Here is a 22,712-nt window from a genome sequence, read left to right on the forward strand (position 1 = left end):
CTCACTGCAAGGTCCACCTCCCAGGTTCACGCCATTCTCCTGCCTCAGCCTCCCGAGTAGCTGGGACTACAGGTGCCCGCCACCATGCCCAGCTAATTTTTTGTGTTTTTAGTAGAGACGGGGTTTCACTGTGTTAGCCAGGTTGGTCTTGATCTCCTGACCTCATGATCTGCCTGCCTGGGTCTTCCAAAGTGCTGGGATTACAGGCTTCCAAAGTGCTGGGATTACGAGCCATAGCACCGGGCTTCATTTTCTTTCAAACAACAATTTTAGAGATACATACCTACAGTGAGCATGAGAGGAAAATTTATGACTATTATGTACAGAAACAAGGCAAATCATTAGAACTTTGACTGGTTTTCTTGGAAAATGAGTGAGGTGGGCCATGTAATGTTGGTAACAGAAGAATGGCCAAAACTGGGATATCTTTTTTGCTCAGACTCTCCTACCATCATGCCAAATTGTAATCCATCTGGAGATGACAGTAAAAAGTCTTGGAATTTTCTGTAATGGGTTCTATCTGCTGTAAAAGAACTTTGGCCCTTTTGTGGAGATTTCTCTGGAGGAGACAATCAAGGGGAAACTATAGATGAGGCATTAATTACACCCCAGATTGGTTTCATAATGCTGATATAAGTGACCCACTGGAGAATGAAAAGGTCAACAAAGAAATTCAGATGAATTCTTGTGGTCAGCCTGAAGTTCTAGAAAAGTTCTGTAACCCTTATGTTGGAACCAGGCAAGAACTTAATAAATGTTGTATTGATAGTAGGGCAGCAGACACATCTAGTCTGAGGATGTTGCTATTTACAGCCAATTAGTTTATTCTAGACACACCATGTGACCCTTGAAACTAATCTGTTATGTATTCAGATTTCTGAACCATTCGCAGTCAAAGAGTCATGCACTTTTTAATCCCCAAAGCCATGCAACAATTGGCTGATGGTCAAGGTATCTGACAGACCTTCCACATTTCCTATCATCCGTGGGCATCTGGTATTGTTAAATGTTGGAAGGGCTTCTTCAAAAATTAAGAAAAGTTTCCACCTCTGCCTCTCTCACCTCCTCCTGGTGCACACATATAAGTAAAATGGTTTGGTCACTGAATGTGGCTTCTTCAGAAAGAGATCATCTCCTCTCAGCCTCTAAGCGGATAATAATCAGAACGAAAGGGTTAAGATTTTGTATAAACTTATATTGAAAAATTAGTATTCCACCATGACTATTTCTGGGCATGACGCATTTTTCTTTCTTCTTACAGAAACTTCAGGCCAGCCTGATTGATATATCCTCCAAATGTTAGTCTAGCTAAAGGGAGGCCTCAGGAATTTGTACTTAATTCTTGTATAGCTAACTGGATATGCTTATTGGCTTCATTTGGTCCTACATTCTAAGAGTAGTAACCATTTAGTTGAGTACACTTCCTGCCAAGACCCCCTACAATTGCCCAAATGCACCATTAATGTAGGGGACATAACAAATCTCTGTAAATTTTATAAAAATGCCCTTTTCTCCCTTATTCTGACCCTTCCCAACAAAAGGTTTGGGTATGATAGAGGATGGTTAGAACAAAAAGTGAAATTATAGCTACTGAAATGGAACACACTCTACGTTTCAGGTGCAGGAGTAAAATTAATGGTCTTTCAGAAATTTCCCTGGAGACTCCCACATAAAGAAAAGTCCTTGGTGTGAGTCTGTCAAACTGTGGTAAATGCTTTAAATGTAATTGCCTGCTGGCTTAACATTCTTCATCAGATATCTCTGCCTGCATTTTGATCATCATCGCTTTTAACCTTGAGAAGTTTATTAGAAACAGCAGGGAAAGATCCTTTATCTCCTACACACACACATACACACACACACACACAACCTATTAACACCTTTAGGTGTCTTCTTTACACCTCTTTCTATAACCATCAATCACTCATTCCATGGGATGGATGAATGCCACGTAGTGGCTGGCATGGACAAATAGATCAGATTGGACTGCCTGTCCCCAAGCAGTTTCTCTAAAAAACAGGGATAATCTCAATTATCTGAATTGAACTGAGAACCCCAAGGCCAACTAGCTGGTCTGGAGGCCCTGTTGGAGACATTGCCAACCTGTGTCTTCTAACTGACATCAGTCCATTTTTGGGGACACAGTCATTGTAAATAACGTTCTTTCTAGGGCCATTGTGTGAGCCCTTAAGACCACAAGACCATATGTCTTTTTTTTTTTTTTTTTTTTTGAGATGGAGTGTTGCTCTGTCGCCCAGGCTGGAGAGCAATAGCACAATCTTGGCTCAGTGCAACCCCCGCCTGCCGGATTCAGGCAATTCTTCTGCCTCAGCCTCCTGAGTATTTGAGACTACAGGCACGTGCCACCATGCCCAGCTAATTTTTTGTATTTTTAGTAGAGATGGGGTTTCACCATGCTGGCCAGATTGGTCTCAAACTCCTGACCTCGTGATCCATCCACCTTGGCCTCCCAAAGTGCTGGGATTACAGGCATGAGCCACTGTGCCCGGCCAAGACTGCATGTCTTATGTCCAAATCATGCGTTATTTTCCCTTCCTATCAAATAAAACACAGTGACTTGAACCACAAGGATGGTTGTAAGAGACCTTTGAAAGTTTAAGCAAACACCACCAGTAGATTATGTAAGCTTTAGACGATTTTGGAGAGAACTCCAAAATCTAAACTTGGCTATGAGGATGAGCTTCCTGGAGGGATAATTGACTTATTAGTTATGTGTGCCCTAGACAGTTATCCCTACAATGGTAATCATCAAATTAGAAAAATTGGTAAGAAATTTGCCCCTGAATTTAATCTAAAAGATTAATGATACAATTGCAGTCTTCTTTAGCCTCAGTTCAGGGACTAAGGTTTTTATGGATGATAGAATTGCCCTCAGCTACCTCCTTCTGGTCCAAGGAAGAAACTGTGCAATTGCTCATACATCCTACTGTACCTGATCTAATGCCTTCAGCCACGTGGAAAGGTTAATATAGAAACTAAAGGAGAAAGTCACATGGCTTTGTAAGGGAAACCTTCATGGTTTGGGGGATTTATTCAATTGGTTGCGTTCAGCAGCTGAATACATCGGCAGTGTGGTTGAGGTATATACTGTAGATTGGTCCATCCTTCTGCTTTGAGTCCTGTTGATAGTAACCTTAAGTAAAGACCTGTATGAGACAAAGTGGATGAGTTTGTTTCCAGCCTCTGTTTGTTAGATTTATTAAAGTGATTGATGGCGTATTTATGGGAAAATTAGAGGAAAGATGATGTCAAAACAAGCTGTGGCTATTGTTGATGACCATTCTCAGTGGATTCTGCTATCAGTATATCAGAAGCAAAAGAGAAAGAGTATGAAGCAAACAGATAAACAGAAAACTATGGAAGAAATAATTGCTGAAGAACAGGTGTGGTGGCTCATGCCTGTAATCCCAGCACTTTGGGAGGCCAAGGCGGGCAGATCACTGGAGGTCAGGAATTTGATACCAGCCTGGCCAACATGGGGAAACTCCATCTCTACTAAAAATACAAAAATTAGCTGGATGTGGTAATGCATGCCTGTAATCCCAGCTACTTGGGAGGCTGAGGCAGGATAATCGTTTGAACTTTGGAGGCAGAGGTTGCAGTGAGCAGAGATCACACCACTGCACTCCAGATTGGGTGACAGAGTGAGACTCCATCTCAAAAAAAAAAAAAAAAAAGAAAACAAGCAAGCAAGTGAGAAAGAGAAAGAAAGAAAGAAAGAAAGAAAGAAAGAAAGAAAGAAAGAAAGAAAGAAAGAAAGAAAGAGAGAGAGAGAGAGAGAAAGAAAGGAAGGAAGGAAGAAAGAGAAAGAAAGAAAGAAAAGAAAAGAGAAAGAAAGAAAGAAAGAAAGGAAAGAAAAGAGAAAGAAAGAATTAATTTCTGGAAAAAAAACCCCATAAACTTACACATTCAAGAAGCTCAGGGTTCCCACAGGATAAATGCTAAAATAAACAAGGATAGATGCTAAAATAAACAAACACCAAAACAAAGCCCCAAATCCCAAAATTATTCAAAAGTATCACAACCAAGCTTCTGAAAACTAAAAACAAAGAAAAGATTCTAATAGTAGATAGAGAAAAATGGAACAATGATCCCAATGATTGCAGATTTCTCATTAAGAAACATGAAGGCTAAAAGGAAGTGGAATAGCATTTGAGAATGCTGAAAGAATATTTAGTCCAGGATTCTATATCCAGTGACTTATCCTTTAGGCATGAAGGTTAAATAAAGGCATTCTCAGATGAAGGGAAACTAACATCATACTTATTCATAAAAGGCTGTTTTCCCCCTGCCACCAGGAACAAAGTAAGCATGGCCACTCTCACCACTGCCACTTAATATTGTACTGTAATTCTATCTAGTACAATAAATAAATAAAGAGTTTGGAAAGGAAAAAATAAAACCGTTCATATTCACAGATGACATGATCGTCTACCTGGAAAATTCCATGGAATCTACAAAAAAAAAATTTAGAAATAATAAGTTTAATAGGGTTGAAGGATCCAGAGTCACATGAAAATAACATTTCTTTATACTAGCATTAAAAATTGGAAATAAATTAAAAAATATAATAACCTCAAGAAATGAAATATCTAAGTATAAATTTAACAAAGCAGGTATAAAATCTGTGTTCTGGAAATTATAAAACCTGATGAAATAAATGTTTTGAAATGAAAGAACTAAATAAATAAAGATACATGTAGTTTCCATGGATTGGAAAAAATTATTACAGTTAAGATACTATTCTCCCTAAATTGATCCATAGATTTAATGCAATTTCAATCAAATTCCAAGCAGGAATTTTGTAGATACAGAAAAACTTGTTCTAAAATGTGTATAGAAAGGCAAAAAGATTAGAATAGCCAAACAGTTTTGAAAAAGAAGAGCAAATTTGGGAGACTCATACCATCTGACTTGAAGAATTACTCTAAAGTTATAGTAATCAAGAAAGTGTGGTATTGTCAAAGGAATAGACAAAGCAATGAACTAAATGTTTGTGTTCCCCCAAAACTCATATGTTGATATTCCAACCCCAATATGATGGTATTAGGAGATTGGGCATTTGAGGTGAAATTAGGTCATGAGGGTAAAGCCCTCATGATTGGGATTAGTGCCTTATAAAATGAACCTCAGAGAACTCTCTCAGCCTTTTCCACCATGTGATATTACAAGGAGAAAACAGCAGTTTGCAACCCAGAATAAGGCCTTCACTAGAACCTAATCACACTGGCACACTGATTTCAGACATCCAGCCTTCAGAAATGCAAGAAACAAATTTCTGTTGTTTATAAGCCACTCAATCTATGGTACTTTGTTATAGTATCCTGGACTGACTGAAATATAGGCCTAGATCAATGGAACATATTAGAATGTCCAGAAAAATAGTCCAAACAAATATAGCTAATTGATTTTTGAAAACAGCACAAAGCATGAAGAATACACTTTTTCTGTGTCTTTTATTTGGGTCTTTTCCATAAATGGTATGATACTGGAACAATTTAACATCCATATGCAAAAAATTTTTAAAAACACCGTGAATTAAACCTCATATCTTATACCAAAATTAACTCAAAATGGACCATAGCTCCAAGATGTAAAATATAATATACAAAACTTCAGAAGAAAACATAAAAGAAAATCTTTGTGACCTTTAGGCAGACAGTTTTCAAATTTAATACCAAAAGCATAATCTATAACACACACACACAAATTAGAATTTATCAAAATTTAAAATTTTTCCTCAATGAAAGACACTGCTAAAAGAATATAAAGACAAACTATAAATGGGGAAAAAAGACAAATGTTGCAAATCATACGTTCAAAAAATGTCGTGTATCCAGAATGTATAAAGAAGTCTCAAAACTCAACAGTAAGGAACAAACAACCCAATAAAAATAAGCAAAATATTTTAATAAACACTTTGCCAGAGAATAAATATGGAAGTCAAATAAACTTAGGAAAAATTGTCAGCAATAGCCATTATAGAAATGTAAAGTAACACCACAATGAAATATCACCACATAGAATGGCTACAAAACAACCGATAATACCAAGTGCTGGTGAAGATTCAGAACAACTGCATCTCTCTTGCATTGCTGCTGGGAATGCAAAATGGTACAGCCATTTTGGAAAGCAGTTTGGCAGTGTCTTATAAAGCTGAATGTACACTTTTCGTGTAACTAGCAATCCTCATTTTAGGTATTTACCCTAGATAAATAAAATTTATGTTTACACAAAAGCCTACACAAGAATACTTATAGCAGTTGTATTTATAATTGCCAAGCGCTAGAAATCCAAATGTCCTCCAGCAGGTGAATGCATAAGCCAAGAGTGGTACATTCCTACAATGGACTGTTACTCAGCTATGAAAAAGAATGAACTGCTAATACACACATTCACAGATAAATCTCAAAATCTCAAAGGCATTTGCTAAGTGAAGAAAGCCAGTCTCAAAAGGTTATATGCTGTGTTTCCACTTACATGACATTTTGCAAAGGCAAAGCTAGCAGAAGAGACCAGATTAGTGGTTGCTGGGGGCTACAAAAGGGAGATAGGAATGACTACAAAGGAGGATCACAAGGGAGTTTTTTTGGTGAATAACACTCTGCATAGTTTTAGTATAAATGAATTTTATCATAATCTACTCTCCTGAATATTACCTATAAAATATACCATATATGATGAGAGAAAATGAGTATATGTGTCTGAGAAATAGGAATAGCTTCCATGAGTGTTAAAAATAATCCAAAATAATCATTTATTTATTTATTATATGTATACATTAATATATACATTTTATATATTTATGCTCCCAAATTATACTGGACTTCATGTAATGATGAATTTGGTTTTAGTTCCTGAATTTGTTTTGGATGAGTGTTGCAGTGGGGAGCAGGGGAGGTGTGAGCTTGGGGTGGTGTTGAAGGCAGTGACTGGGATATTTTAAGCTCAGGGTCATGGTAATACATGTTCATGGTAATACATGTCTCTGATTTTTTAGACACCCCATCACAGAGGGTACAGTTTATTCTTGGAACCGAGGATGATGACGAGGAACACATTCCTCATGACCTTTTCACAGAACTGGATGAGATTTGTTGGCGTGAAGGTGAGGATGCTGAGTGGCGAGAAACAGCCAGGTGAGGATTTTTGTTAAAGGGTGAAGGCATACTAAATAATTTTCATGTTACTAGAAAAAGAGTTTTCTAACACAACGATTTTGCAAACATCCACGATTGCTGCTGATTTTAGAAGTTGCTCATCTAGCCTGAGCATATCCTATAACGGGATATGGGTCAGAAAGAAATCTGAAGGCAGTAATTACAGTAAACGGTGATGCAGAGCCAGCAACAGCTGCAGTCTTAAAGATAAACAGTAACATAATTTGTGTGTTATCAACAAAACAAAAGAAATCTAAAAGTAGTTTATTTCTGTTTTTTCAGCTGCTGGCTTGCACCTAAATTTATGATATTATATGATAACTTGAAAGTGGGCTTTTTTTAAAAGAAGAAAGGGCAAATATCATAAGATGCTTTATGTATAGTCCTGGATTTCATGTGCTCTTTCATGAGAATAAAAATAATTTGTAATATATTTCTAGGATATGCATACATTTAAGTATAGTGGTTTTTAAAAATATCTTTTAAAATCACTTTTTCTATCATTTCTAATTAAGATTTTTACATTGCTATATCATTGATAGAGTTCTGTAAAGTTGTAATTAAATTTTGTGTTTACTTTTTGTTCATTCTTTCTGATTTGCTCAGTTAACAATTTATAGAGTGTCCATAATGTGCCAGGTGCAATGGATATGGCACAACAACAAAAATCTTAGATCTTGCCTTTAGGGATCTTGCAGTCTAATTTAGACAAGATCTTGCAGTCTAATTTAGACAAGAACACAAAATTGTAAATGAAAATAATGAATGCTACGATGCAGGTATGCACAAGAAAATGTGGGCACACCCAGGGTTGTCATTTACCCACTGTTTCACAAATTTTAATGTGACTACAAATCACCTGGAGTGTTGTTTAAAACGTAGACTTAGTAGGCCTCAGGCATAGAGTCAGATCATGAGGATGTTGTGCAAAATGTTTTGGGTTTGAGAACCACACTTTGAGTAGCAGTTATCTAAACCACAAGGTGAGAGAGACGATCAGGGTAGCTTCCCTGGAGGAGGCGATGCTTGAGCTGGCTCTTGTGAGTTGGAGTTAGCTAGGCGGAAAAGCAGAGGGGACAGTATTCTAGGCAGAGATAGCAGGATGTGCTTAAACACATCATTGACACCAGTTTAGTGGTTTTTGTTTTTGTTTTTGTCTGAGACAGAGTCTCGCTCTGTCCCGCAGGCTGGAGTGCAGTGGTGAGATAGCGGCTCACTGTAACCTCCGCCTCCCTGGTTCACGCAATTCTCCTGCCCCAGCCTCCCTAGTAGCTGGGAACACAGGCGTCTGCCACCACGCCCAGCTAATTTTTGTATTTTTAGTAGAGATGGAGTTTCACCCTGTTGGCCAGGCTGGTCTCGAACTCCTGACCTCAAGTGATCTACCCACCTCAGCCTCTCAAAGTGCTGGGATTGTAGGTGTGAGCCACCATCCCCCTGCCAACACAGGTTGTATTGTTTTGTTAGGCTATCTTTTCCATCATAGGACAGCTTTATTGTTAGAAAATCTTTATCTTAAGCATATTTTTTAGTGGTCCTCGGATTGCAATTGCTGTCTGAAAACCACAGAAATTCCACTGGATCATGTTAAACTCGTAGTTGCATTTATTCATTGACTTTACTCAGACAGTGTAGAATTCAATTCTCAATTATGAAAATGAATCTTGTGAATAACACTGGCCCAATTAATTCTTGTTTAATATATTTTCAGTGGTCTTTACAGCTCTCCTTTATTTAAAAAACACTAAGAACAAGACAATCAAAATGGCTACCACCTAGTTTATCCTTATTAACATTTTAAAATAAATAAAACTAATAACTGCCAGTATTTAAAATTCACAAGGTATAGCATGGCAGAAAAGTAAAAGTACTTCTCTACGCTTATTTGCAATATCTCTTTTCAAAAGTAACCACTGTTAATCTTTTTTGTGCATCTTTCCCCCCAAATTTAATGCCTAAACCTGCATGTAAATATATGCCCTTTTAAATTTACACAATAGGGATTATACAATATACAGTGTTCATATCTTATTTTTTCCACTTAATATATTTGGAACATTTTCCATACCAGCAATTCAAATTTACATTATCTATTTGATGATTGCATTGCATTCAATTATATGGACGAACTTTCCTTTATTTATTTATTAGCTAGTCTTGATAGACATTTAGGTTGTTTATATTTTCCCATAAAAACTGCTGCAATGATTGTTCATACAAATATTTTGTCATTATTTTGTAGATGTTTCTATAAAGTGAATTTCTAACAATGGGAACATATGTAGCAAAGAGAGCAGACATTTTTTTACTTTGATAAATACTGTAAACTTACCTTCATAAAATGTTTTTGTAATTTACACTTATATCAACAGTGTATGAGAGTGCTTATTTTTTTCCTCCACATCCTTTCACAGTAAATTATCAAACTGCTTAAAAAGTCTTTTCTAGTTTTATAAATAAAACATAAACCTCATTGTTTTAATTTGATTATTCAAATTATTAGTGAGGTTCAATATCTTTTCATATGTTTTTATTTTTTTCATGTGAACAGACAATTCATTTCCTTTATCTGTTTTGTATCAAATCATTCATTATTTTCTTTATTTGCCTTTTTGAACACTTTAAATTGGTGGCATGTTATTCTGTATGAACTAATCTTTTTGATAAAAAGTTTACTTAAGTTTCCTCATAATGTTTTGTATTGTAATATTTTAAATATAGACTTAAATTTAAAATAGTTTTATATAACCTGGTACGTATTAAGATGAAGAGACTTCTACCTTACTTTTTGTCCCAACTGCATCAAAAACTACCTGGGAGTTTTAGAAATATGTAATATATGTGCTCATCTTCTGGGTGACAGAAAAGGAATATATGATCATCTTTTCCACAAATTAGTGATATAACTTGCTCTTTTGTGATTTTGATAAGGAAGTTAAAGTGCCTCCCTCCCTGTTTAAGACCAGAAGCATCTGTCTACTACGAGTTACAAGGAACAGATGTTCCTGGGTGACTTGAAGGAAGGAGATCTGGTGATTGTGGTGACTAGATACTTCTAGTTAGTTAGAGTCTTTTTAATCAACTGCTAAGAAGTAATTTTTTGAAGCATTTCTTTTAGAGTTCCTTCTTTATCCTCATACTACATAATAGAGCTGAAAAGTAAGATTGGAATATATATTTTGGCAAGAGAAACTCCCTTATTCTTATAGTGGTTGGTGATTTTTCATCTTACAGATCAAATAGTGATCCATTCATTTTAACCAATAACTTCTTGTAATTTGCCCACTCTCATAAAGCTAGGAGATTGCAGAAGTGATACTAGAATGTAGCACTCTCACTTTGCTACAGTTGAGCAAGTAGGTTTTTGTTATAATCTAATGGATTAACTCAATAACATGTTTGTCGTAAACCACCAAAATATATTGCTGTTGATTTATAAAGAATAAAAAAGATAATCCAGTTAATCATTCACATTCTCTAATATTATTAGATGGACCTATGTTCGTAGTCAAGCTTCTAGAATCTAATGCATGGTATAGCTGTTTGAGCTTCAGAGAGACATCTGGTGAGCAATGGAAATAATAACAGATATTGAAGGGGAGGGTAGATGAATTTTTAACTGAGACACAATGCCTCAGGGAAAGGCAGAATATATTTATTGAGGATTTCGAAAAGTAACAGGTTTTAAAGTGGCAGAAGTAATTTTGTTCTGATTGCCCTAGTTCATCTAAAAAAGCTAATTTTTGTTAATCCATGACTCCATCACATTTTTCAAATGCAATTTAATTCTAGTAAATCATTAGAATCACCGTTTAAAGCACTTCTTTCTTTTGATTAGTATTCCAGATGGGATTAATAATTTTCTACCCTCACAGCAGAAATAAAAAGGATATTTTATCAGCACGTTGCACCTGTCACATATCACATCTTGCATAATTTATGCCCACTGTCATTGCCAAGTAAAACTTAAGCAAAGTTTTAGATTTTGAAGCTAAATTTTTGAATCATAATTATTTAATAAATGTTTGTAAAAACCAGCTGTTCACTTTTAAAAACCCTAAAAGAAGCCATATGAAGAGACTAATGAAATCAACACAATTACAATGTCCTGCTTATAAATAACAAGTAATGTTATTAATAGAAAAATGAGCAAAGCTACCACAGCTGTGCAATTGTGGTGACAACATGTTTGACTGACTGTAGTTGCCCTTTATAAAAGCTTCCCACAAATGAGCTCAGAAGAGGCAAAGCAGGCGGTAGCAGTTAGGCTTCTGGTACATACGTGGCAGCATAGAAAAGGATTACTACATCAAAACAATTTTATTGATGCTGTGAAGGCATTTGATATTCAAAATTAGTAATGGTTTAAGTCATCTGGATTTTTTAGTGGAAAATAATATGGATTAAGAACAGGTGTGAAAATAATATAGATTAAGAACAGTTAATGTCTATAAACACTAAGTTTGGATGTATTTCATTTCCCCTTAAGATGACTATAGGTATTCTTTGATTACATGTTATTCTCTAGCTCCACCCTAGCCATGTCCCCCAACTATCCTAAAAGAGGATGTTTTTTCTTGAGACATCCATTATTTCCCCGAAGGCTATAATTTTGGATGATGTAGTAACTCCTTTTGGATGATAGACTTACTCTTTTTTGTTTGGGTAGAATGAGAGAATTAAAAATCTTAGAAAAGTTAAACTGAGTTAGTGAGAATAGAACACCCAGAAAGAGTTAAATTCTCTAGAAAAAGCCTTCTCTAGAAGCACCTAATTGACAGAATAATTTTATTCTGTATATTTTAATATGAATATTATAGAGGAGATTATAATAAACTTAAAGAATTCGTGAAACATCTATTTAATGTTGCTTATTGGAAAGAGACTCCAATGTGCTAATCTTGGATGAAACAGATCCAGACATACTGAAGGAAATGAAAATAATCTCAGGGTTTAAATCCTCCCTTCTCCCCCCACAGAAGAGGTTGTGCAATTGGCCAACAGTTTTATTTATTTATTTTTTAGCATTATCCATCACATCTCATTCATGCTTTGAAACTCTTGTTTGCTTTGGTTTGCTATTCAAACAAATGTCAGCAGAGTTTATTTGAAAACTGGAACAAATTGCAGCACTTTAGGTCATTAATTGTAATCAGGCATTTTGCAACTGACAGTATATTCAGTGACTACAAATCTTGAAACGGTGTCTGGTGTGTTCCCAGATCTGTTCATGTCTATCTTTGAAGGATGAAATGGGATTTAAAAGAACAGAAAAGAGAGCTATAGTTACGTATTTATGTGTATGTATTATTTTTAATAGTCTCTTTAACAATATTCATTTAAATATCTCTTAAAGAATTGGCATCGTTCTGGAGCTGGCATAAAGCACTGAATCTTGAAATGTTTAGTATCTTTAGTAACTTGATATTTGTAACATGTGGGCACCTTTTTATGGAAAGTACCTTCTGCCTCCTCCTATAATACTCATAAAACCTATGGGTACATCAAACCATCCATGCATATAACTTATATTTGGTCATCTTAACTAACAAACTGTTTGGAACTCCCTGAAGTTCCAAACTCCCTGAAAAGAACTCCATTCTTTTCTCATAGAATTAAGCCCTCAACTTGAAGAAAATTATTCTAAAGGAAGGAAGAATAATTGGATTTTTTTAAATGTCATTTCAGACACATAAATCACTGGAACAGAATAGAGAACTAAGAAATAGACCAGCACAAGTAAAGCTTACTGATTTTTGACAAAGCACAAAAACTATTAAATGAAGGAAGAATAATCTTTTCGAAAAATAATGTTGGAGCAACTAGACAATTTTTTGCAGGCAAAAAATTAGCCTCACCAATTCAAAATAGTTTATAAATTTAAATTTCAAACATAAAGCCATAAAATTCTTAGAAGAAAACATAAGAGAAAATCTTCAGGACCTAGGGCTAGGTGGCAAGTTTTTAGACATAACACCAAAAGCACAATTCGTAAAAGGAAATATTTATAGATTGAACTTTACCAAAATTAAAATGTTTGTGCTGTGAAAGATTCTGTTAAGTGGATGAAAAGGCAAGCTACAGACAGAAAGTATTTGCAAACCAGATATTCAACAAAAGTGTTATATGTAGAACATATAAAGAACTCTCAAAGTTCAACAGTATGAAAATAAATCAACTAGAAAAATGGGCAAAAGGCACAAACAGACATTTCACCAAAGAAGAGATACATATGGCAAATAGCACATGGAAAAATGTTCAATATCATTAGTCATTAGAAAAACGCAAATTAGAGCTTCTCTGAGATATTACTGCATACCTAATAGAGTAATAAAAAAGTCATAATAACAAATGTTGGTGAGGATTTGAAAAAACTGGATCTTTCATACATTGCTGGTGTGAATGTAAAATGGTAGAGCCACTTATGGAAAACAGTTTGACAGTTTCTGATAAAACTGAACATGCATTTACTATATGATCCAGCGATTGGACTCTTGGGCATTTATCCCAGAGAAATGAAAACATGTTCAGACAAAGACCTCTGCGTGAGTGTTCACAGCAGATTTCTTTCTTTCTTTCTTTCTTTCTTTCTTTCTTTCTTTCTTTCTTTCTTTCTTTCTTTCTTTCTTTCTTTCTTTCTTTCTTTTTATTATGCTTTAAGTTCTAGGGTACATGTGCACAACGTGCAGGTTTGTTACATATGTATACATGTGCCATGTTGGTGTGCTGCACCCATTAACTAGTCATTTATGTTAGGTATATCTCCTAATGCTATCCCTCCCCCCTGCCCCTCCCCACAATAGGCCCTGGTGTGTGATGTTCCCCTTCCTGTGTCCAAGTGATCTCATTGTTCAATTCCCACCTGTGAGTGAGAACATGCGGTGTTTGGTTTTCTGTTCTTGCGATAGTTTGCTGAGAATGATGGTTTCCAGCTGCATGCATGTCCCTACAAAGGACACAAACTCATCGCTTTTTATGGCTGCATAGTATTCCATGGTGTATGTGCCACATTTTCTTAATTCAGTCTGTCACTGATGGACATTTGGGTTGATTCCAAGTCTTTGCTATTGTGAATAGTGCTGCAATAAACATACGTGTGCATGTGTCTTTATAGCAGCATGATTTATAATCCTTTGGGTATTTACCCAGTAATGGGATGGCTGGGTCAAGTGGTATTTCTAATTCTAGATCCTTGAGGAATCGCCACACTGTTTTCCACAATGGTTGAACTAGTTTACAGTCCCACCAACAGTGTAAAAGTGTTCCTATTTCTCCACATCCTCTCCAGCACCTGTTGTTTCCTGACTTTTTAATGATTGCCATTCTAACTGGTGTGAGATGGTATCTCATTGTGGTTTTGATTTGCATTTCTCTAATGGCGAGTGATGATGAGCATTTTTTCATGTGTCTGTTGGCTGTATGGCAAAACCTGCAAACAACCTGAATGTCCCCCATGGGTGACTGATTAAACAAACTGATACATTCATCTTTGTAATGGAATATTACTCTGTAATAAAAAAGGAACAAACTACTGATACAATAACTTTAATGTATATCAAGGGCATTATGCTTAGTAAAAAAGTGTCAGTCTCAAAAGGTTGCAAACTGTATGATTCCATTTAGATAACACCCTCAAAGTGACAAAAGTATAGTGACAAAGAATAGATTAGTTGTTTCCAGGAGACAGAAATAGAGTGAGGATTGAGAATATAAAGGTGCAGCACAAGGGATTTCTTTCGTGGTGATGGAACAGCTTCGTATGTTGATTGTGGTAGAGGTTACATCTATCTATACATGGGATAAAAATGCATAGAACAGAGGCCGGGCATGGTGGTTCATGCATGTAACCCCAGCACTTTGGGTGGTCAGCTAAGGCAGGAGGATTACTTGAGGCCAGGAGTTCAAGACCAGCCTGGGTAACTTAGTGAGACCCCCATCTCTATAAAAAAATGTTTAAAAATAGCCAGACGTAGTGCCTGGCTACATAGTCCCAGCTACTTGGGAGACTGAGGTGGAAGGATCACCTGAGCCCGGGAGGTTGAGGCTGCATGAGCTGTGATTGCGCCACTGCACTCCAGTCTGGATGACAGAGCGAGACTGTATCTCAAAAAAATTTTTTAATGCATAGAACTACACACACACATACGCGCGCGCGCACACACACACACACACACACACACACACACAGAGCCCACATCTTATCAGTATTCTTTTTTCTTTCCAATTTTTATTTTAGATTCAAGGGGTATATGTGCAGGGTTGTTTCATGGGTAAATTGTGTGTTACTTACAGGTTTGCTGTGCAGATAATTTTGTCAGCTGATAGGTAGTTTTTCAATCCTCCCCCTCCTCTGCCTTACCTGATAGATATTTTTTGTCACCCAATAGGTAGTTTTCGATCCTCCCACTCTCTACCCTCAACTAGGCCTCAGTGTCTGTTGTTCCCTTCTTTGTGTCCATGTGTACGCAATGTTTAGCTCCCACTTGTAAGAACATGCAGTATTTGGTTTTCTGTTCCTGCATTATTTCACTTAGGATAATGGCCTGTAGCTCCATTCATGTTGCTGCGAAGGCCATTATCTCATTTTTTATAGCTATGTATTATTGCGTGGTGTATATGTACCACATTTCCTTTATACACTTCACCATTGGTAGCCACATAGGTTGATTCTATGTCTTTGCTATTGTGAATAATGCTGCAATGAACATACACGTGCATGTGTCTCTATGGTAGAACGATTTATATTCCATTGATTATATACTGAGTAATAGGATTGCTGGAACGAATGATAGTTCTGTTTTAAGTTATTTGAGAAATGTCTAGACGGCTTTCCACAGTGGCTGAACTAATTTACATTCTCACCAGCAATGTATAAGCATTCCCCTTTCTCTGCAATCTTGCCAGCTTCTGTTATTTTTTGACTTTTTAGTAATAGGCATTCTGACTGATGTGTGATGGTATCTCATTGTCGTTTTGGTTTATATTTCCCTAATGATTAGTGATACTGAGCATTTTTTCATATGCTTGTTGGCTACTTGTATTAGTATGTCTTATTTTGAGAAATGTCTGTTAATGTCTTTTGCCCACTTTTGAAATAGGGTTGTTTTTTGCTTGTTGATTTATTTGCGTTCCTTAAAGATTCTGGATATTAGACCTTAGTCAGATGCATAGTTTGCAAACATTTTCTCCTACCCTGTAGGTTGTTTGCTCTGTTGATAGTTTCTTTTGCTGTGCAAAAGCTCTTTAGGTCAATTAAATTCCACTTGTCAATTTTTGTTTTTGTTGCAATTGCTTTTGGCATCTTCATCACAAAGTCTTTTCCTTGGCTGATGTCCAGAATGGTATTTCCTGGATTTTCTTCTAGAGTTTTTATAGTTTTTGATCTTACATTTAAGTCTTTAATTCATCTTGAGTTGGTTTTTGTATATGGTGAAAGGTAGGGGTCCAGTTTCAATCTTCTGCATATGGCTAGCCAGTTATCCCAGCAGCATTTATTGAATAGGAAGTCCTTTCCTCATTGCTTATTTTTATTGGCTTTTTTGAAGATCAGATGGTTATACATGTACAGCTCTATTTCTGGGTTCTTTAACCTGTTCCATTGGTCTATGTGTCTGTTTTTATAATGTTACCATGCTGTTTTGGTTACTGTAGCCTTGTAGTATAGTCTGAAGTCAGGTAGTGTGATGCCTCCAGCTTCATTCTTTTTGTTCAGGATCACTTTGGCTCTTTGGGATCTTTTTGGGTTCCATATGAATTTTAGATTTTTTTTCTAATTTTGTAAAAATGCATAAATTTTTTCTAATTTTGTAAAAATGTTATTGGTGGGTTGATGGGAATAGCATTGAATGTGTAAATTGCTTTGGGCAGTATAGCCATTTTAATTTTGATTTTTTTCCTATCTACGAGCATGTAATGTTTTTCCATTTGTTTGCATCATCTCTGATTTATTTCAGCACTGTCTTGTAATTCTTGTTGCAGAGATCTTTCATCTCCCTGTTTAGTTGTATTCCTAGGTATTTTATGATTTTCATGACTATTGTGAATGGGATTGCATTCTTGATTTAACTCTCAGCTTGAATGTTGTTGGTGTATATAAATGTATACTATTTGCATATTGATTTTGTATCCTAAAACTTTGATGAATTTGTTTAGCAGATGTAGGAGCCTCAGGCAGAGATCATGGCTTTCCTAGGTATAGTATCATATCATTTGTGAAGAGAGATGGTTTGACTTCCTCTTTCTCTATCTGGATGCCTTTTATTTTTTATTCTTTTCTGTTTCTCTGGTTAGGACTTCCAGGACTTATGTTGAATAAGAGTGGGGTGAGTGGGCATCCTTGTCTTGTATCAGTTTTCAAGGAGAATGTTCCCAGCTTTTGCCCATTCAGTATGATGTTGGCTGCAGGTTTGTTGTAGATAATGCTTACTATTTTGAGGTGTATACCTTCAATGCCTAGTTTTTTGAGGGTTTCAAACATGAAGGATGTTTAATTTTATCAAAAGTCTTTTCTGCATCTACTGAGATCATTATGTGGTTTTTGTTTTTAGTTTTGTTTATGTAATAAATAACATTTATTGATTTGCATATGTTGAACCAAACTTGCATCCCAGGAATAGAGCCTATTTGATCATGGTGGATTAGCTTTTTCATGTGCTGCTGGATTTGGTTTGCTAGTATTTTATGGAGGATTTTTGCATCTATGTTCATCAGGGATGTTGGTCTGAAGATTTTTTTGTTGTGTATCTGCCTGGTTTTAGTATGAGAATGATGCTGGCCTCATAGAATGAATTGGAAAGGAACCCCTCTTCCTTGTTTTTTGGAAGAGTTTCAGTATCAGTTCTTCTTTATACATCTTGTAGAATTTGACTGTGACTCCATCTAATCCAAGGCTTTTTTTCTGGTTGTTTGCTTTTTTATTATGATTCAATTTTGGAACTCATTATTGGTGTGTTCATGGTTTCAATGTATTTCTGGTTAGGCCAGGTGCAATGGCTCACACCTCTGATTTCCAGCACTTTCGGAGGTTGAGGTGGGTGGATCACTTGAGCCCAGACATTTGAGACCAGCTTGGCCAAAATGGTGAAACCCTGTCTCTACTAAAAATACGAAAAAATTAGCCAGACACAGTGGTGTGTGCCTTTAGTCCCGGCTACTTGTGATGTGAGGCAGGAGAATCACTTGAACGCAGGAGCAGAGGTTGCAGTGAGTCGAGATCGTGCCACTGCACTCCAGTCTGGGTGACAGAGAGAGACTCTGTCTCAAAAAAGTAAATAAAATAAATAAACAAATAAATAAATAAATAATAAAAATAATTTATTTCTGGTTTAATCTTGGGCAGTTGTATATTCCTAGGAATTTATCCATTTCTTCTAGCTTTTCTAGTTTGTGAGCACAGAGGTGTTCATAATAGTCTCTGAGGGTTTTTGTATTTCTGTCGGGTTAGTAGTAATGTTTCCTTCGTTTTCTGATTGTGTTTATTTTTATCTTCTTCCTTTTTTAAAATTAATCTAGCTAGCAGTATATCAATGTTATTTATTCTTTCAAAGAGCCAGCTCTTGGTTTTGTTGATCTTTTGTGTGATTTTTTTTCATCTCCATTTTATTCTGTTCAGCTCTATTTTGGTTATTTCTTTTCTTCTGTTATATTTGGGATTGGTTGACTTTTGCTTTTCAAATTCCTTCAAGTGTAATGTTAAGTTGTTAACTTAAGATGTAAGTTGTTGTTTCTTTTTTTTTTATGTCAGCATTTAGCAGTATAAACTTTCCTCTCAACACTACTTTTGCTGTGTCCCAGAGATTCTAGTATGTCTTATCTTTGTTTTCTTTTTTTTATTTTTATTTTTTATTTTATTTTTATTTTTTATTATTATACTTTAAGTTCTAGGGTACATGTGCATAATGTGCAGGTTTGTTACATAAGTATACTTGTGCCATGTTGCTGTGCTGCACCCATCAACTCGTCAGCACCCATCAACTCGTCATTTACATCAGGTGTAACTCCCAATGCAATCCCTCCCCTCTCCCCTCTCCCCATGATAGGCCCCGGTATGTGATGTTCCCCTTCCTGAGTCCAAGTGATCTCATTGTTCAGTTCCCACCTATGAGTGAGAACATGCGGTGTTTGGTTTTCTGTTCTTGTGATAGTTTGCTAAGAATGATGGTTTCCAGCTGCATGCATGTCCCTACAAAGGACACAAACTCATCCTTTTTTATGGCTGCATAGTATTCCATGGTGTACATGTGCCACATTTTCTTAATCCAGTCTGTCACTGATGGACATTTGGGTTGATTCCAAGTCTTTGCTATTGTGAATAGTGCCACAATAAACATACGTGTGCATGTGTCTTTATAGCAGCATGATTTATAATCCTTTGGGTATATACCCAGTAATGGGATGGCTGGGTCATATGGTACATGTAGTTCTAGATCCTTGAGGAATCGCCATACTGTTTTCCATAATGGTTGAACTAGTTTACAATCCCACCAACAGTGTAAAAGTGTTCCTATTTCTCCACATCCTCTCCAGCACCTGTTGTTTCCTGACTTTTTAATTTATCTTTGTTTTCATTAGTTTCAAATAATTGCTTGGTTTCTACCTTTACTTCATTGTTTACTGAAATCATTAAGGAGCACGTTGTTTAGTTGCCATGCAATTGTATAGTTTTGAGATATCTTCTTTGTATTGATTTATATTTTTATTGTGTTGTGTTCTGAGATTATGTTTGGTATGATTTTGGGTTTTTTAAATTTGTTGAGAATTGCTTTATGGTTAAGTATGTGGTCAATTTTAGAATATGTGCCATGTACAGATGAAAAGAATGTATATTCTGTTTTTGTTGGGTGGAGTGTTCTGTAGATGTCTGTTAGGTTCATCTGGTCAAGTGTTACGTTTAGGTCCCAAATATCTCTTGTAAGTATTCTGCCTCAGTGATCTGTCCCATATCATCAGTGACCACTCCTTGTGTCATTATCTAAGTTTCTTCATAAGTCTCTAAGAACTTGTTTTATGAATCTAGGTATTCCAGTATTGGGTGCATATATATTTAGGATAGTTAAGTCTTCTTGTTTGAACACTTTATTTTTATGTAATCCTATTCTTTTTACTTTTTGATTGTTTTTGGTTTAAAGTCATTTTTTTCCGATATAAAAACAGGAACCCCTTTCCAGCATTCTTAAAATTTAAAATTTTACTTTCAAAGGAGTCAAGATGAAATGATTTAGATGCTTTGTCACTTATTTAGTCATCTTCACTGTTATCCAGAAGTAAATTTTAACTATAAATTTTATTATAAGAAAGGGTTTTATCATGCTATATAGACCAAGAGGCCCAGGAGTATTTTAAAAGTGAATTTGTTATTCATATTATTATAGCTTACAAACAATATTATTGTATGGGTAAGTTTCTAGAGTTACACTTAAGTAGTTGGGAAACAATATGATTTTTTAGTAATGTACAAAGGCTTTTCAGGATTTTGTACTTGAGTATAATTTTTGGAGATTACATTTAATTTAGTTTATTTATTTGTTCTTTTGAGGCAGGATCTCACTCTGTCACCCAGGCTAGAGTGCAGTGGCATTGTCATGGCTCACTGCAGCCTCAATCTCCTGAGCTCAAGCAGTCCTGCCATCTCAGCCTCCTGAACAGCTGGGACTACAGGCATGCACCACCACACCTAGTTAACATTTTTAATTTCTTGTAGAGACATCATCTCACTGTTAACCATCGTCTCAATGTTACAATATTTTAGAATCAATTTTATAAACAGGGATGACAGAAAGTACCATAGCTCTAGAAACCTTAATTGAGGACATTTTCCATAGAGGAAAACCTACATTTCCTTAAATAGTATTACACCCTTTTAAACCTCTAGGTTTCCTATACCACCAAATAGACTAGAAAGTAAATTTCCAACTTCACAAAGTTCTTCAGTCAAAATAACACCAGCATACGTGCTATTATATAGTCTCCCTTCCTTTTGCTCTTTTTATCTGAAATCCACAGCATATGTCAGTAGATTATAATTTAATTAGGAGATTTAATAAAAGTTGTATCCACTCCCCTGATGCCACTTCCTTATGGAAAGTTTCATTTTAGCCCTTCCACAGAATAGTATGTTTGAGTCTTATTCACAAAGGAAAACCATCTATTTTTATCTAGCATAGTAGATAATAAAGAAAACAAATTGGAATAATATGAAAGAAAAAGTGAAAACAAAGAATATTTTGCAACTTAAGATTGGCTCCAGACATGGATGAAAATTCAATGTTAAATCAGTTGTTTCTGCTATAAGCATTAGCATAAGATCTTTGAGCTGAAAAGCACTATAAGTTCAATTCAAATTACTGTATTATGGTGGGAAATGGGCACAGACTCTGGAGAAAAACAAAATTAAAAAAAAAAAAAAACTTAAGAGTTGGATCCTGGTTTGACAAGGTCACTGGCTAGGTGATCTCTGGAAAATTATTTAATGTGTTTGATTTGTCTCATCATTTTACCTGTGAGAAAAGTGACCCAGAGAAGTTAAAAGACTTTCCTTTTTTTACAACGTGGTTTTGCTGTAGAGTATAGAAAAAAATATACATTTCTTTTTATTCTCAACTATTTGAAGACACTTTATATAATACTATAGCATTAAAATGTCTGCCAAGAGGTTGCTCCTTTGTGATATTGAAATAATAGTGTGACTATGGCCTTATTCTCATATCTGACAAGAAATAATAATTTATTATATTTATTAAAATCACATTTGCTTTCACTATTAATTCTGATTAGGATTTTTATGCTGATATGAATAACTAAAATGATGATCTAAGTCAGCTGGGATAGGCTAAATTATGCTTTAAAAATATCCTGCAATCTCAGTGGCTTAAACCCATTTGTTTATGGCTCACAATTCATGTCCATCATGGATCATTGGGATTTTGCTCGTCTGTTCACTGTATTAAACAGTAACTTAGAAACCTCAGCTGATAGATCAGCCTTCATCTTGAACTTTTGCTTGTTGTATGTCAAGGAAAGGGTGAGCTCCAGAGGATATCCTCTTGACAATTAAATACTCCAGTCTGGAAGTGACACACACATAATTTCTGTTCCCATCCCATTTCCAGAATTAATCACAGACATGGACTCACCCAATTAAAAGGAAGCCAGGTAGTGATATTTTACTCTTTCCTAGGAAGAGAGGGAGAACAGTTATGACATGATATTACCATCACATGATTTATGAGGTATTATGGCCCTGTTTAGGACTGAAAAACTTTAAGAATAACTAATATGAAAACTTTTTGTGTGGACAAAAATGTTCTATAAAATGCCCAGCCTTGAAGAGATACTGTTGGTGATTTGTGGCTTAAATGTACGCTTTTTCAATGTGGCATTGCTATTCTTACCTGACTGTAAGTTTTGGCAGGTATAAGTATTCTTTTCTATTGGTTTCCTCTTCACCGTCTGACATTTTTTTTTTCTTTTTGCTTCCTAAACACTAGAGACAGATCCATAGCTTTGCTGATCTCTCTTACTACTCTGGACATT

At 35.7% G+C, this 22,712-nt stretch overlaps 1 protein-coding gene across 15 annotated transcripts in view; it reads left to right on the forward strand.

The window, feature by feature from the left end:
• The window catches only part of SLC4A10 (solute carrier family 4 member 10), a 381,685-nt gene that overhangs the window by 224,024 nt on the left and 134,949 nt on the right, over positions 1-22,712 (forward strand). For all 15 annotated transcript variants that reach the window (XM_025404367.1, XM_025404368.1, XM_025404373.1 and 12 more), the window contains one exon: positions 7,022-7,160. In XM_025404367.1, the coding sequence (XP_025260152.1) occupies positions 7,022-7,160 (139 nt within the window). The remainder of the gene's footprint in view (positions 1-7,021; positions 7,161-22,712) is intronic.

The sequence above is a fragment of the Theropithecus gelada genome, chromosome 12 (genome assembly GCF_003255815.1).
Source record: "Theropithecus gelada isolate Dixy chromosome 12, Tgel_1.0, whole genome shotgun sequence".
Classification (NCBI taxonomy): Eukaryota; Metazoa; Chordata; class Mammalia; order Primates; family Cercopithecidae; genus Theropithecus; species Theropithecus gelada.